This window comes from Magallana gigas, chromosome 8 (assembly GCF_963853765.1).
Source record: "Magallana gigas chromosome 8, xbMagGiga1.1, whole genome shotgun sequence".
Classification (NCBI taxonomy): Eukaryota; Metazoa; Mollusca; class Bivalvia; order Ostreida; family Ostreidae; genus Magallana; species Magallana gigas.
Genome location: NC_088860.1, coordinates 11934083 through 11948742, shown reverse-complemented (window position 1 = coordinate 11948742; position 14660 = coordinate 11934083). Strand labels below are relative to the sequence as shown.

General features: G+C 32.1%; 1 protein-coding gene across 2 annotated transcripts; it reads left to right on the top strand.

Annotated features, from left to right (window-relative positions):
- Positions 1–4498: 4498 nt before the first annotated feature.
- LOC136270504 (uncharacterized) lies at positions 4499–13319 on the top strand. 2 transcript variants are annotated; one of them, XM_066068106.1, is made up of 15 exons: positions 4499–5082; positions 6071–6284; positions 6384–6410; positions 7367–7470; positions 7803–7876; positions 8060–8586; positions 8876–9235; positions 9587–9913; positions 10062–10385; positions 10874–11290; positions 11401–11604; positions 11792–11833; positions 12048–12383; positions 12778–13101; positions 13182–13319. In XM_066068106.1, the coding sequence occupies exons 1-14, from the start codon at positions 5068–5070 to the stop codon at positions 12789–12791; spliced, it is 2985 nt and encodes a 994-aa protein (XP_065924178.1). In that variant the 5' UTR covers positions 4499–5067; the 3' UTR covers positions 12792–13101; positions 13182–13319. The 2 variants fall into 2 exon arrangements, with proteins under 2 accessions (XP_065924178.1, XP_065924179.1); XM_066068107.1 differs by lacking the exon at positions 6384–6410.
- The last annotated feature ends 1341 nt before the right edge of the window (positions 13320–14660 follow it).

Below are 14660 nucleotides of genomic sequence, written 5' to 3'. Positions count from 1 at the left end.
AATAACAAACTGCCAACCATCTTGAAAACCCGTAAAGCAAAATACAAATTAGAAGCAGAGCAACACGGACATCTAAAAGAGAGAGATGGGATTAGGTGCCTAGGAGAAGTAAGCATCCCCTGTTGACTGGTTGCACTCGAACACCCTTTCGCAATTGAACATGTCATTTTCGAGGAAAATGTCAAATTCGGGAAAATGTTATAATACGGAAAATGAAACGTTGATGATTTGGTTTTTGTGTGATTACCAAAAAACAAACCTTGAGCAAACACGAACCTCCAATACATTTGGATGTGGAATCAGGTGCCTAAGAGGAGTAAGCGTCCTCCTGCCGACCGGTTCCACCCGCTGTGGTGCTCATTGTCAAGGTCATGAAAAACGGAAGAAACCATAGTCAGTCTGGTGCATAAGGAATGGTCTAAAAAGTATGAAAAACGTCAGTCAGCATGTTTGTTAATGAAAATATTGTATTTGCTGACAAGGTCGTTGTATCGAACTTAAACTTCTCGATATTCGTGTTCCATCAACTTGTTTAAAAATTTGTTCGTACGTAGAGCATGATCTTGCATAACAATTAAGATTAGAGATATAAATCTCATAAACAGTTGATGATTGTATATTGCTGGATTAGTAAGGGAAGTTGACGTTAGAAAAATTAAAATTATCACGTTTATCTAATAATTTTGTTTTTAGGTTACCATTAACGTCTTTTCCTAGTAAAATATCCAAATATGAAACAGATTTCTCGGAATCTGTGTTATCTTTTAGTTCAAGCTCGCTGGGGTATATTTAGTTAACACAAGAGTGAAACTACCTGTTGTTAATAGATAAAGCATCATCAATATATATTAATGTCGAATTAAAAGCCACAGCAACTGTTTTTTTTCTTGCTCAAGCTTTTTAATAAATTCTGCTTCATGTAAAAATAAAAATTAGTCAACCAATCTGTGCCTATCGGAATTCCTACTGTCTTTTGGAAGACATGGTTTCCAAAAACACATTGTAGTACTGTATGGCCGTTTGCAGGTAACCCGTTATATTTTTTTTAATGTTTCATGGGAGATAACTCTACTTTCCAGAATTATGAAATCCAGAGCATTCTGAATAATATGTGTGTCTGCTAATAAATAAACGTGCCGAGCCTGACACTCTCCTCTGTTCTTTTTAGGGATAACAACATATTACCACATCCAAACCGTATCAGATGCGTATCCAAACCGTTCCTATTTTGAAAAACAAGGTCATCCAATCCTGTTCCGTTGTTCAAAATTAATCGACATAAACTGCTTATTTACATAATTTTAACATAAACTTTGTAGAACTTTGAAGATTTAATATGCTTTTAAATAGATTTGACGATCTTTTTAATGTAAACGTAAACAATGTAAGCCTTAAATAACACAAAAACTTATCAAGAAACAAACGGAGCCGTTATTTTCACTTTAACCAAACGCGTCACTACCGGCGCGGATACACGACAGTGGATGTTGTCTATCAGAAATTCAAGCATCTTTTTAATGTCAATTCCAGAGTACTTGTGTTTGCAATTAGAATGGTTTTTAGCGAAATTATTTTGTAGATCTCCAATGACAAGGTAAGAAAGTGTACGTGTTCCATTTTTCTCGAAGAAAAATCTGTCGATGGTATCAAAAAGCCGAGATTTTAAAAATTTTTTTCATGTGAAATGGTTGTATATAGTGGTGAGAAATCCTACGTACGTTTTGATGTTATGATTTTGGTAAGATTTTGTGACCTTAAAGTTTCCAATCATTCTTTATAGTTTTAAAGTATCCACTTCCTATTCACGCCACTTCTAGAGTATATTGTTGTTCAATAACTTGAAGTTTCTCCTTCACTACTGTAAGAATTGAACTTCAACAATTGAGAAGCAAGTTCTTAAATTAATGCCTCTTGTTGGTATAAATGTTTTACCCAATGTGGTCTTTAATAGGGTAGGATAACACAAAATTTTCGATTTTTTTTCAAAACGTGCATGATATTTTCGGAAGTAAATATAAACATGGCGGTAAAGAAGTTGATAATTTCGTTAGTGTATATACGTTTTTTTCATTTAATTGGAGATGATACATTTAATTTCAAAAATGTCAATGATGGAAGGAATGCAGTTTTTGCTCGGCATGATTTTTTTACGTAGCACCTGTCTCGAGTAGTACAGAGTGAATGACTCTTGGCGTCAAACAAAGCGTGTTAAACTAAGTTTAGTTACCGTTGATTGCTTTCAGCCCAGTACAGCTTATTTAATGAATGTCTTTGATTGGAAGAACAAACGTGCATCAGAGGATGAAAATGTTTTACTTTTAACAAAACCTATCAAAATATATAGTTTTTTTAAGGACAGGCATTTCCTGACTGATCTGTATGCCAAAATTCGTAATTAGTCCGTTTTGCTGCATAAATAATGTTTTAACCAACTTTGAAGGCTAATGTAAGAATTACAAGCGCAATATGCTACATAATGGTTTAAAAGAAAATTCGAAAAACTTTTTAAAAAATATGTACAGTAGTAAATATCAAATGAACTTTGGTTTTTAAAAGTAATTTTATCCGGAAATCGATCTATTTCTCCTAAAGGTCAATTCATTTGTAATATACAAAGGATCCATAATGATGAAGACTATTGGATAGTTTTGGTGTTTTTCGATGTGTGCAGCAATAATTGTAACGAAAAATTAAATCACCTTTAAAATTTGTAAAAACATTAGTAAATGCTCTACATGTTAATACCTGTGTAATCTGATCATTACGTTGGTAATATAAAGGATGAAATTGTTTATGCTCTTACGAATTTAAATGCTTTATTGACTTGTTTTAACCAGATGCTGGTTGGAGAAATAAGCGAAAAAAATAGCACCCCCCCCCCCAAAAAAAAACAAAAACACAACAACAAACAAACCAAAAACAAAAAAACAAATCAAACAAACAAATAAAAAACAAAACATTGAATGATTTATGATTTTAAGATAGAGCAGCCATAGAAATGCTTGAACTACACAATACACTCTATCCCCTGTGCGTTATTACAAATGGATAGGCTAGCAGCCGGTCTGTAGCTTATGGTCTGAAAAGAAAATTAGATGAATAACCTGAAAGCCACAGTTCCACTCATTGAAACAAACTTTTTATTTATTGCGAACAAAAGTTTTGGACTGATTAACTTAATTTATACGCAAATTTTGTGGAAAAAATTAATACACGTACCATTAATTTTTCATGAAACTTACTACCCATTCTGTCTCTTTACTTGCCTCAGATAGTCTTTTAAACAACATTACTAGCCCTGTAATGTGAAGTAGCGCAATTTGTTTACATGTAAAAATGGCGACTCTCAATTGTGAATGTAACATACCTCATTTGCCGAGGTCGGTATCGTGTTCCGGAGAAAGCATGAGACAAGTTAAGAAATGATACCAGTTGCAAATAGAATGGAGAATTTAATTTTTTACCACAAAATTTGCGTATAAATATATAAGTATAAATATAAGGCTAGGGCAGATCATGGTTAGGTCAGTCGAGAAATGGACAACATAAGAAAGCAGTACTTGGTCTAAAAGGGAAAAAATAAGGGGGAAAGGGGTAGATGGGGAGGGTTTAATATTTCTTAGATTATTATTGTTTTAATTATAAACGTGTCTTGTATGTACAAGTCATAATAAAAATCGAGAAAGGGAGCATGAAACGCATACTAATTTAGAAATGAAATGTTTGACCGAAAAACATCCAGAAAAACATAAATACCGTGAATGGGTCCTTGGATAAATTCACAAATCCTAGACACGCAGGGATATGCGGTTTTCTTGATGAAAATAACGAAGATGAAAAGATTAAAAACCATTTAATTCACTAGAGAATTTTACTTTTATGATTATTTTTTCATAATTATTAATCATAATAGAAACTCTACGTTTATAATAGATCCGTAGAATTGCACAGCTTCCTTTTACGTTTATATTACATAACCGAGTTTTAAATGGACGAAAAGAATAATTAGACAATACGATACGATATAGTATATTCAGGATTTATTCATAATGTAACCGTCTTTAAAATCCTGTGCATCTGAAATAACAACCATCAATTGTACTACTTTTAAATATCTCATTCATTACCTTCACGCTTTTATTTATTTAAAAAACAATTTGATAGAGAAAGAAATTTATTGTTAAAATCTTACCCAATCGGCGACTTTTCTTCCTCAAATTCCTTCTTTAGAGTTTTGCTGTCGAGCTCAATATTTATTAAGTCACTTAACATCTCATTTTATATATAAAGAAAAATCCTTTGCAATACCAAACTAATACTTAAATGATAATATCTTCCTGACTCAAATTTAACAACAACCTGTGTTAATACCAGTATTAGTTTCTATTTGATTAGAGAAAAATGTAAATAAATGAACTTTACTGAACCATGAAGAATTGTTAAATAAATTTAAGTGGTACATATAACAGCGACACACTGCGCATGCTTTTGCGTAGTAGAGACGTATAATAACTGAGTCGCAAAAGAAACCAAACAAGGATTTTCTTTAAAAAAGAGCCAACATGTATTCGCAAAGTAGGTCCATTGGTATCAATCTTGGAGAATCTGAAGATGCACAGTTTAAACAGGAATGGAGGAAACAGACAACAAAAATGTGTGTTGAAGAACACATGCTCGTTAGTAGGACAGAAAAACATCAAAACGATGTCAAAGCTTCGCCAAAATTACAGTCATTCAATTATCCCTATAGTCCTACATCTTTAGATCGAGGAATCGAAAAAGGTACTATAACAAATGGATACGAAAATGATTGTCATGCAGGAGATAATGGGTCTACAGATTCATCAGGCGGTAACAATGGCCCGGTCAGCGATAACAATCATTATGTTTCATTAGAGTTTTCCGGTGATATTTACGAAAAATGATGGTGACACGTTTCGAACACACAGTGAGTTTGACAAAAGTCCGGTGGTTTTAGAGAGATCTGACGATGTTCTAAATGATAACATACATCAACTATGGACGGATAATATTACTGGTGGTTCATCTAGAAAAGAGTATATAGACATGAACTTGTACCGGGTAAGTTTGGTGATTTAATAAAATTATTAGAAATCGAAAGTTGATTATTGCTTCTTTTTTTTAAAAAATTCGTTGTTAAATGTGCAAGCGGTCAATTGTTCATTGGCTTGTCTTGTCTGCTGGAACTTGTTAGAGAGCTTCTTAATAACCATATACAGTTTTCTCTAGTGCCCCACCTAAATGGTATACATTCTCTTATGTATCAGTGAGAATAAATTTTGGATGCTTTAATTCGGAATGTACTTTCGTTTTTGTTGAAAATAACTTTATAGCGCATGAAATGGAGTACATACATTGCATTTCATAGCCCTCAAAGTATTTAATATGACAATGATTTTTAACTATTATTAAGACAATACAAATGGATAAGTATATGTGAAAACAGAAAATGCATAATCGTATTAAAAAAAGGAAATATACATCTCCCAAATGATTGGAGGTATGAAGGAAATTATGCATATTATGTATATTTTCTTTAATTGTCAGCATCAGAGTATCCTTAACCACAATCTAGACTTAATCATAAAAAGGCTGATGCAATTTAACAAATAATGAGATCGGTATCAGGTTCTATTTGTAATTGATATGTTGTTCAAAATTAAAAATAGATCTGTTCTGGTTTTCTAAAAAATTGGTATCATCGGCCAGTTTCATTTAGTAAAGTTCTGTATTACTTGTTTTTTCTAAAACGACAGAAAAATAAGGTAGTAGATAAACAAACAAATGTTGGCAAAGTTACAAAAGGTTTTTATGACCTATGAGTGTTTAGGACAATTCATTGCACTGTAAACATGTCGTTGAAACAAGAAAATAACAAATTCTCAATTTAGCTGCGAGGCATCGACTTATTTCCGAAATAAAATTTGCAGTTAAAACCTCCAGTTAAAATTTTCATTGAAGTGCACAACTATAAGCCATAACAATTTTCAATTTTTCACTTCCCTGTTGACGTTGTTGGCAAAGTAATATCAACTACTTTCAATTACAGCCCACTTTTCAGCATGGCAGCAGCAATTCCTTACAGAGCGCACGAAGAATCGGGTTTATTGAAAATCGCAGTGTAGACACAGAGACGCAGAATCTTTATCAGAATGAAAAAAGAAATGACAAAAAGACAAACAAGACTGGTCTTGTTGTTATATTGGGTATACTTTTAATTGCGTGCATAGCGGGAGTCCTAGCTTGGTTTCTGGCTAAGAAAGGTGAATATTACTTAAATTTTGTGTTTTATAAGATGCCTTTTTAAGAATTTCAGATTTTTTTTCTCCATAGCTTTTACACAATCTATATTTCAATTACAGGAGATGATGAATTTTCTGTCAAATACTGTAAGTTTGATGTAAATATATTTACGTGGTTCATTTTCCTTATATCAGAGCATTTTAAAAACATACATAAAATAACTATCATATTTAATTATGGTAATCTGTTGTCTGGAATTCGCGTTTCTGTAAAATTCCATATTATTTACCTAACCCCAAGAACAACTCATTTCAAGCAAATACACACAAATCTTCAATTCTGGAATGAGAACGTAAAAAAAGTACAATTTGTCCTTCCCTTTTCAATAGAGAATTTAAAAAAAAGTTGTGAAGATATGACTAGTCTTGTATATTCTTATCCCTATTTTAAAAACCCCTGTTCATTCAACGATAGAATTTACAAAGAAACTTCTATTATATAGACTATATTGAAAAAACCTTGAATCCCTGACTGTCACTGGAGAACCAAATTGGAATTCTTTAATTACACAGGAATTTACAAACGCAAACATCTACAATACCCCCATGTTAATTGTTCACCGACCAATTAACATTGAGCAACAATAGTTAAAAAAATGTCTTACAAATAATATGACTCATTAGTAAATTCATACGACACTATTTAATATTGTAATTTCACACGGTTTTATCAAATTCAAGTATTGAATGAATTAAAAAAAACTTTAAAGCAATTTGGACACATTGTTTGTGTATTGGCTTTGTTTTTGAAAATGTTGTATACTGCTTAGTCTATCTACATGTACATAATATGCATTGTAATATTTTTTGTTCTAGTATTCCATACTTACATGTAATATTGATAAAAGTTCAAGTATGTAATTATAAATCACCCTAAGAGTAAGTAAATTATTGACAAAAGTAAATCATTATACTCCTTAAAACTTGTTCCTTTAAACGATCAAAGTATCACTAAGTTATTTCTTAAAAGTTGTCCTATTTTGATTGAGATTTTAACTTCAAACTGTTATAGATAAAGTAATGAAAATGATTCGATTTTTCAGATGTTGTGAATGGTGAAATGGCTCTGAAAAGCGAGTTCTATCCTGCGCTGTCAAATTCATCTTCAAAGGAATTCAAAGATCTTGCTTTACAGTTTTGTGGTGCAGTAAGTATCTTATTGTTACATTAATAATCAACGAGATAATGGTTGTTTTATCAAAATAAAAACATTTTATATGAGTATGAAATAACCAACTCAATGTTTAACTTATAAAAATGAGATGAACACACAATCAAAACCCTCCCAAATAAAGCCCTAGAAATCACATCCACTACATGTACTATGTGTTTATACACGTGTTTGAGATAGTCAAATCCAAAATCAGCTTACAGTTGTTTTCGGACTTTTGTAATGGATTATAATCAATTCATTTCATATAAGCTAGAGGGAATAGTTCTACGTTACTAGGGAATGAAAATATTCCTGGTTTTTTTTAGATAACAGACGCCCTTGGAAAAAATGACACAAATTTTGGAGACCTCTACAGACATTGTGATGTAACAAAATTCAGGTACTAACAAATGTTTAGCAATTTAAAGAAACATTTCATGGAAACACAAGTGGATTTGGGGTTATTTTTTGCTTAGTAAAATAAGTATATTAATAATAGTACCATCAATGCATATTAAATCAACAGATTTAAAAGTCTAATCATTTCAAACAAATAACGCATTTTTGTGATTGTTCCCAACAGGAATGGAAGCATCATAGTTCAATACAGGTTATATTATCAGTATTATGAAATTCAAATCACCAAAGAAAAAGTCTTTCAGGATCTCAAAAACTCTCTGACAGACATAGATTCCGGCCTCGCAAATTTTTCAGTCTTTGTAATCATGAAGGCAAGTGTGAGTTTTCTTGTAGAAGTTCAGACATTCAAAACAGATCCGTTTGCTATTGATGCACATTTAATCACTTCAACGACAATAACAGCAGCTACAGAACAAAAAACAACAGTGTCAAACCATTTCACCACAAAGAACACAACAGAATACCCAAAAGTGTCGACGACATTGACAACATCAGACTATCCCACCACATCAACAAACACGGTTGAAAGATTTGCAGAATCAACAACAATGAACGAAAGAGAAAGATCAACAATATCAAGAACAATTCATACTACAGAGAGTTCCCCAACACCAACAAACTTTGAGACAAGTGAAAGGATAAGATCAACAACATTTTCGGCGACGGCGACTATCATAGAATATTCAGCAGGTGAACTTCGATTTGAAATAATCCATCTTCTAAATCCAGCATATAAATGTTAAAAAACATACGTTACAAATTTTGCATCAGGTTATAGCTGATAATCATATTTACATATCATTAAATTGAAATGTCGATACCCAAACATACTATTTTTAATGTTAATGAATATGGTTGGTAATGTTTATGTCGATAAATTTTCTGCTTTAACTGATTATAAGGAGAAATCACCATGGCAGAAACGATTTGAAAAGTTGATTTTCGTTGAGGGTAATAGGATTTGATTGTGCCCTTTCAGATATTGTGGTTTCACCTATGTTTGGCATCTATGGAGAAACCACTACGACAAAGACCTGTGTTGTCTTTACTCGTAGAGATTGGGTTCATGTAACAGTGACTGTAGAGAATCAAGGTACATCATACGTCATTGGAAAATACAACAGTAACAAGACTTTCGAAGAGCCAGCTTCCTTGAAGAGATTTGATGCAAGCATAACCAGTACAGACACTGAAATTGTAGTTTATCTGTCACTGGATCTACAGGCACCAACTACTGACATGTGCTCTTGGAATCAAAAATACAAATTTCTGTGTTCCATAACAATGGATGACTCAATTTCAACACAAGTCTACAATGGCAGTTGGATTTCTATAACTGGTACGTATACGCAATACGTGTTATAAACTTTTGTTTGTTTCATTTGGAAAAAATTAGATATAACAAAGCTGAGAGAAAATAGTTTTTTTGTTTAAAATATCATGGGTAATGCGACAATCATTTAGAAACAACGTTAAGAACTATAAACATTTTCTGGAGATAATGGAGTTTCTGTAATAATTAAGTTTAATTTTGTTATTTTGAAAATCATGGTAGCTTTTATATCATTCATTATACAAAAAAAGCCATACATAGGTGTCATTTTATCTCGTCATTTTTTGCTCGAACATGTTATTACCATTTAAACGCATAAATTCATTATGCATATTGATTGAAGAGTTAATTTTCAAGCTCCTATATCTGATGTCACGATTGATTCCAACGTACACTACGATGAGGGTGATAAAATGACAATCAACTGCTCAGTGAAAGGGGATCCAAATTATAGTTTAGCTTACGTAGAGCTGATTAAAAACTCTCAAATTCTCCATACACTGTTAGGACCGATGTTTGGGTCCGATTACAGTTCCAATTGCTCTGTTGTCCTTAACTGGTCAGGCAGTCCCCCAAATCCATTGACTTCACAAGAGCATGACCTTATTGTTCGCTGTGTTGTAAAAAACAAATTGCTCAAAGAAACTATTTATGTCGAAAAGAAGCTGAATGTTTCTGCTGCTGGTATGTAATTTATTTGCTTTCAAGTTTTCAAGGATGTAAGGATAAATAATATTAACTTTGCGCATCTTACAAATAAAAAAAATATATTCTTCTTTCTATTAAGATAAAATAACCATAACCTGCTGAGTTACGCTGTTTGTAATTGTAGATGTTGCTTTCACGAAATATTCATATAAAGCTTTGACGAGTTCCAATCAAGAGATAGAATGTATAGCTCGAAGTCCTATGTCCATATTGCAAGAACTTATAATGTCAAAAGACAACATCCTAATTGCTACCTTAAACAGTTCTGGCGTAGCTTCTTCAACCAATGGGAGGTACTCTACCAATATACAAGAATATGATGGAGAAGTGAGACTTACATTGAGTATACTCAGTGTCGAATGTCAGGATCAAGGACGGTACAACTGCAAGTTAATGACAACGAATAATGCAACAAGAGTTTCTCCGGAAATGTCATTTATAGTGGAAGGTACATATGCTTCACTTCTAATACCATTTACCAGGATATTCTATAAAATGTAATAGCAAAGATGCATACCATCGACACAATTTCTTCATAATTTTCGTAATGAAATCTTTAAATATTTGTTGAATTATATACAGAAAATGGAGTAAATTAATTAAAACGATTTTGTATTTTAAAAAATCTTTTTTATTTATTATCGTTTTATTTATATTTATTATTGTTTATTATTATCACCCTAAGAACTGCTTCATTGCCCCTATTTTGGGTAACGTTCAAGCATTAAGTTTTCTTAAGTTTACTTAAAAAAACATAGGATAAGAAAGATAACTCTCACTTTAAATTGATGCTTTATATTTCATAATTTCATAAATTGATGAATTTTAAAATGGATGAAGTTGAATGTGTCGTCTTTAAGATTTGGCATTATGTACCAACCATTAATTATGATTGACAAATAATAATTCATTTCATTTGGTAATTTTTTATTCTAGGATCTAAACCAACAATGACATTGCATCCAGATATTTATGAACCATTTGCAAGACGAGGTTTAAACCATGTTTGTTCAACAGATCACATTGGAGATGAAAACAATGACAACTTTTTAGAAATTCAAATATTTCAACCAGGATCCCAAAGAGCTTTCACATACTCGAAAAAAATAGCAGAGGTCGAAAAAATGTTTGACTCAACCAACAACATTACTTATATAAACATCACGGGAACTGCACAATTTCTACTTGTGTCACATACCAGCAGTTCTTCAAATCAATCTTGTAACATCAAAGAAACAATTACTTTCTTACTTGATTTGAAAATGGATTTTGATAATGGTACCATTAAATGCGTTTTAAAAGAAGAAATGGAAGAGTTTTCTGCTGTCGAGTCAACAATAACGGTTATTCCAGGTAGGATATCTACATTCTTGAAGATTATAAAAAGTTTCGCTCATATTTGATTGTAGTGAGTTCTTTCAGATGGAAAGGTATTGTTTGATTTAAAAACTTAATTTTTCTAGGGAATTTTTGCGATGGGTATGAGCACGGAGCATTTAGAAAACATCCCAACAATGACTGTAATGATTACATAAATTGTAATAAAATACAAGGAAAAATGTATGCAAAAGGAAATCAGTGTCCCTTAGGACAATGCTTTCAGTTCTCTTTAGGATATTGCGTGCCTTGCGATTCAACCTTTACGTGTGATGAATTGACAACGCCTGGTACACTTTATATTACCAAATGCGTAATAACATTTATTATTAATAGTTAAACATTTATTTAAAAGTAGATGGAGTTAAATATGTGACACATGTTACATGATAAAAATCAAACTTAACTGATAAATTTCAAGAAAACAAGTTTAATGTTGATTTTTAAAAATATTTTAAATTTCTTTTATATCGATAGGACCTACTACAACGACCACGACGCTGCCCCCAGGGAGAAGATGTAAGAAATGAAACCTATTGATATACTGATATTTATAAATTAACCAATAAAATAATACACTGATCAATAGTTCAATTAAAATTATTGTAGAAGAAGTGCTTTCATAAATGTTTCATTTAAATGTACATTTGGAGAGGGCAACAAATAAAAATTAAAAACCCAAAAATATCCCAAAAGATTACAGCTATAGTTTGAATAATTATTGATTTTACAGATGTGTCCTGCAATGACTCTGCTCATTTCTTGGGAACAACGGCTGTGATCAGATGCATTATTTTGGATACTTTTTTTACCAGCTTAAATATAACCTTTCTTTCGGAACATAGCCAAAATGAGGAGTATGTAGGGGAAATATTCCCAGATGGCCAAACACAATCTATACCCCAGTCTCCTATTATCCTTTCAACGAACTTTGATTTGTCCCCAAAGATCTTAATGTTTACCTTTCAGCAACTGAAATGTAGTTCTAAAGGGCGATATAGAATAATCGCAGGGGGAACAAATTCTTCTGTTGCGGCTTCTGTGGAGACATTCGAACTTAATGTCCTTGGTATGTTAAACCCAATGAATGCAAAAAATGAATGTATTGTTGGAGTGTAATTTTAAAATGACAGTTTGTAAATTTAAACGTTAAATATACCTGCAAGTAAGTGAAATGGTATCCATTACAATGTTAGCTGGTCATATTCCTTACATAGAGCGAACATGCTGGCTAAGATACAGTTAAATAATACATATCATCATCTTTATATCTCTTCTTCTGATTGTCTCGTTTTCTCTATTTATTTGGAATTGTTTGTCGCTGGTAATTGTATGTTGGAAATAACCTTTGTCACATGCATTACTTCAGCTTATTTCTTACTAAGATAATAACATGTCCCTATGAATATTGAGTTTAAATTTACCTATTTTTAAGGTAAATTTTCATTTTCACTTTTTGATAGGTAATCTGACTTGATTTCAAATACACATTGAACCTGAATATCCAGAGGGTACTTTAGTTGATTTTAACTGTACGGCTTCCCTTGATGAGTCTCAGGCAAATATCAAAGGGTATTATAAAAAGCAAACAGAAAGCGGCTTTTTTGAAATCAAAGGAACCACGACTGTGATTGAGAGAAATATGTCACATTGTTTTGTAAAAGTTTTATGGAAACCATCAACCCCTTTCGCTGCATATACAAGTTTCAATAATGCAGATTTAATGTGTGAACTAGTTGATTGGCCATTAGTTCAACCGACCAAACAGATTTTTGTTCAAAATGCAGGTACGATATTTGACAACGATTGTTTTAAATCTTCTAATCAGTAATAAACCATTCCTTCAATTAACTTGTTTCTATTACAGATGTAGTCTTTGAAACCTACAAACTAGAGTCCTCCATCGGGAGCCAGGTGTCGGTGAAATGCTTAGCACGAAACACAAATTTTATCAAATCAATTCTAATACGAAAAATAGAAAATCCCTTCAATACCACCGTGGCAAATGTTACTTTCCCAAATATGACATCTCATGTAGATGGAACCACAGTCAGTTACACAAACAACTCCTTGAAGTTGACGTTTTCTTCTATAAAATGCTCTGATGATGGACAATATCTTTGTATTGTCATTAAAGAGGATGAATCGCAGCTAGAATCGCCTGCATATCTTCTTGTTCATCTGAGGAGTACGTGCTACTTTAATTTATAAACAATCTTTAGGGTCAAGTTTTATATAAGCATATTCATTTTAATCATGAAGTGCAATATTTGTTTATATTTAAAAACAAACTCTTTCCAGACCCTCCGAAACACGAGGCAGTGACATTCACCTTACATCCTGACATCAAAGATGACAAATACGACACTAGCAAGTTGCACACATGCAGTGGAGACGTAGGATATCCTAGCGGTCTGGGTTACTTATCATTAAAATTCACAGACCCAACAACAAACGCTAGCTTCACCTACGACAAATTGACGGTGACAGAGGAAATGAAGACGTCTTTAAAACTACCACTAAAATTTAAAGTAAGCCTTGCAAGTGGGCTAAGCATCATAATTGTCAATGACGATGAGCCAGGCAGTGTTAATTGTACTAGGACGAAAGAAATTAAGTTCTTGCTTCAAGCAACAAGAGATTGGAATAAAGCCAAAAGTCGCTGTAGAGTGATAAGTGAAACTAATGAAGTTAATTTTACCTCGGTCGAAAAGGAAATATATGTTATTCCAGGTAAGTAACTCTTTCCAGTTAAACAGAGTTAAGTGTTAAAAAGAAAACAATTATGATTGATATTCATTAAAGATAAATTACTTAATAATAATACTCTTTACATATTTTTTTTTTGAAATTCCAAGCAGCAAATCGATTTCTAAATATGATCATATAATCCATGACTATACAGTTTAACGGTATAACTGAGGACTGGTTTCCAAAGATAAGAATGAAGCAAAAAAAACTAATCAGAATCTTTTCAAGATGGGTAATTTTAATTTCTAACACCGTTTAAGTTTAATAACTTCATCATGTAAGCATTTTGTTTGTGGGGAATCAAAATTCTGAAGCAAAAATACAAGAATGAGTGCATCGTATTTAAACTTTTTAGCAATATAATTGAATAGAAACAACTTACTTTTTAAATGATGATGACATGATATGAAATCACTGAATCCGATCATAAAATGTAAAAATATCGGAATGATATTAAAGAAACACTATGTTTTATTGTCATGCATTCATATACTTAAAGATAAAACAAGAATACACGGTAAATAATATGTTCTTTACATACAGATGCGGTTTGCGACAGTTCAAATGGATCTGACATTTATGTACCATACGAGAA

Bases quoted from the DNA above. Each gene is read 5' to 3' on its own strand.
- LOC136270504 (XM_066068106.1), top strand. The intron at 7,877-8,059 runs GTACTAACAAAT...TGTTCCCAACAG, and splicing joins TGTGATGTAACAAAATTCAG to GAATGGAAGCATCATAGTTC. The intron at 11,605-11,791 runs GTACACTTTATA...TTATATCGATAG, and splicing joins TGATGAATTGACAACGCCTG to GACCTACTACAACGACCACG.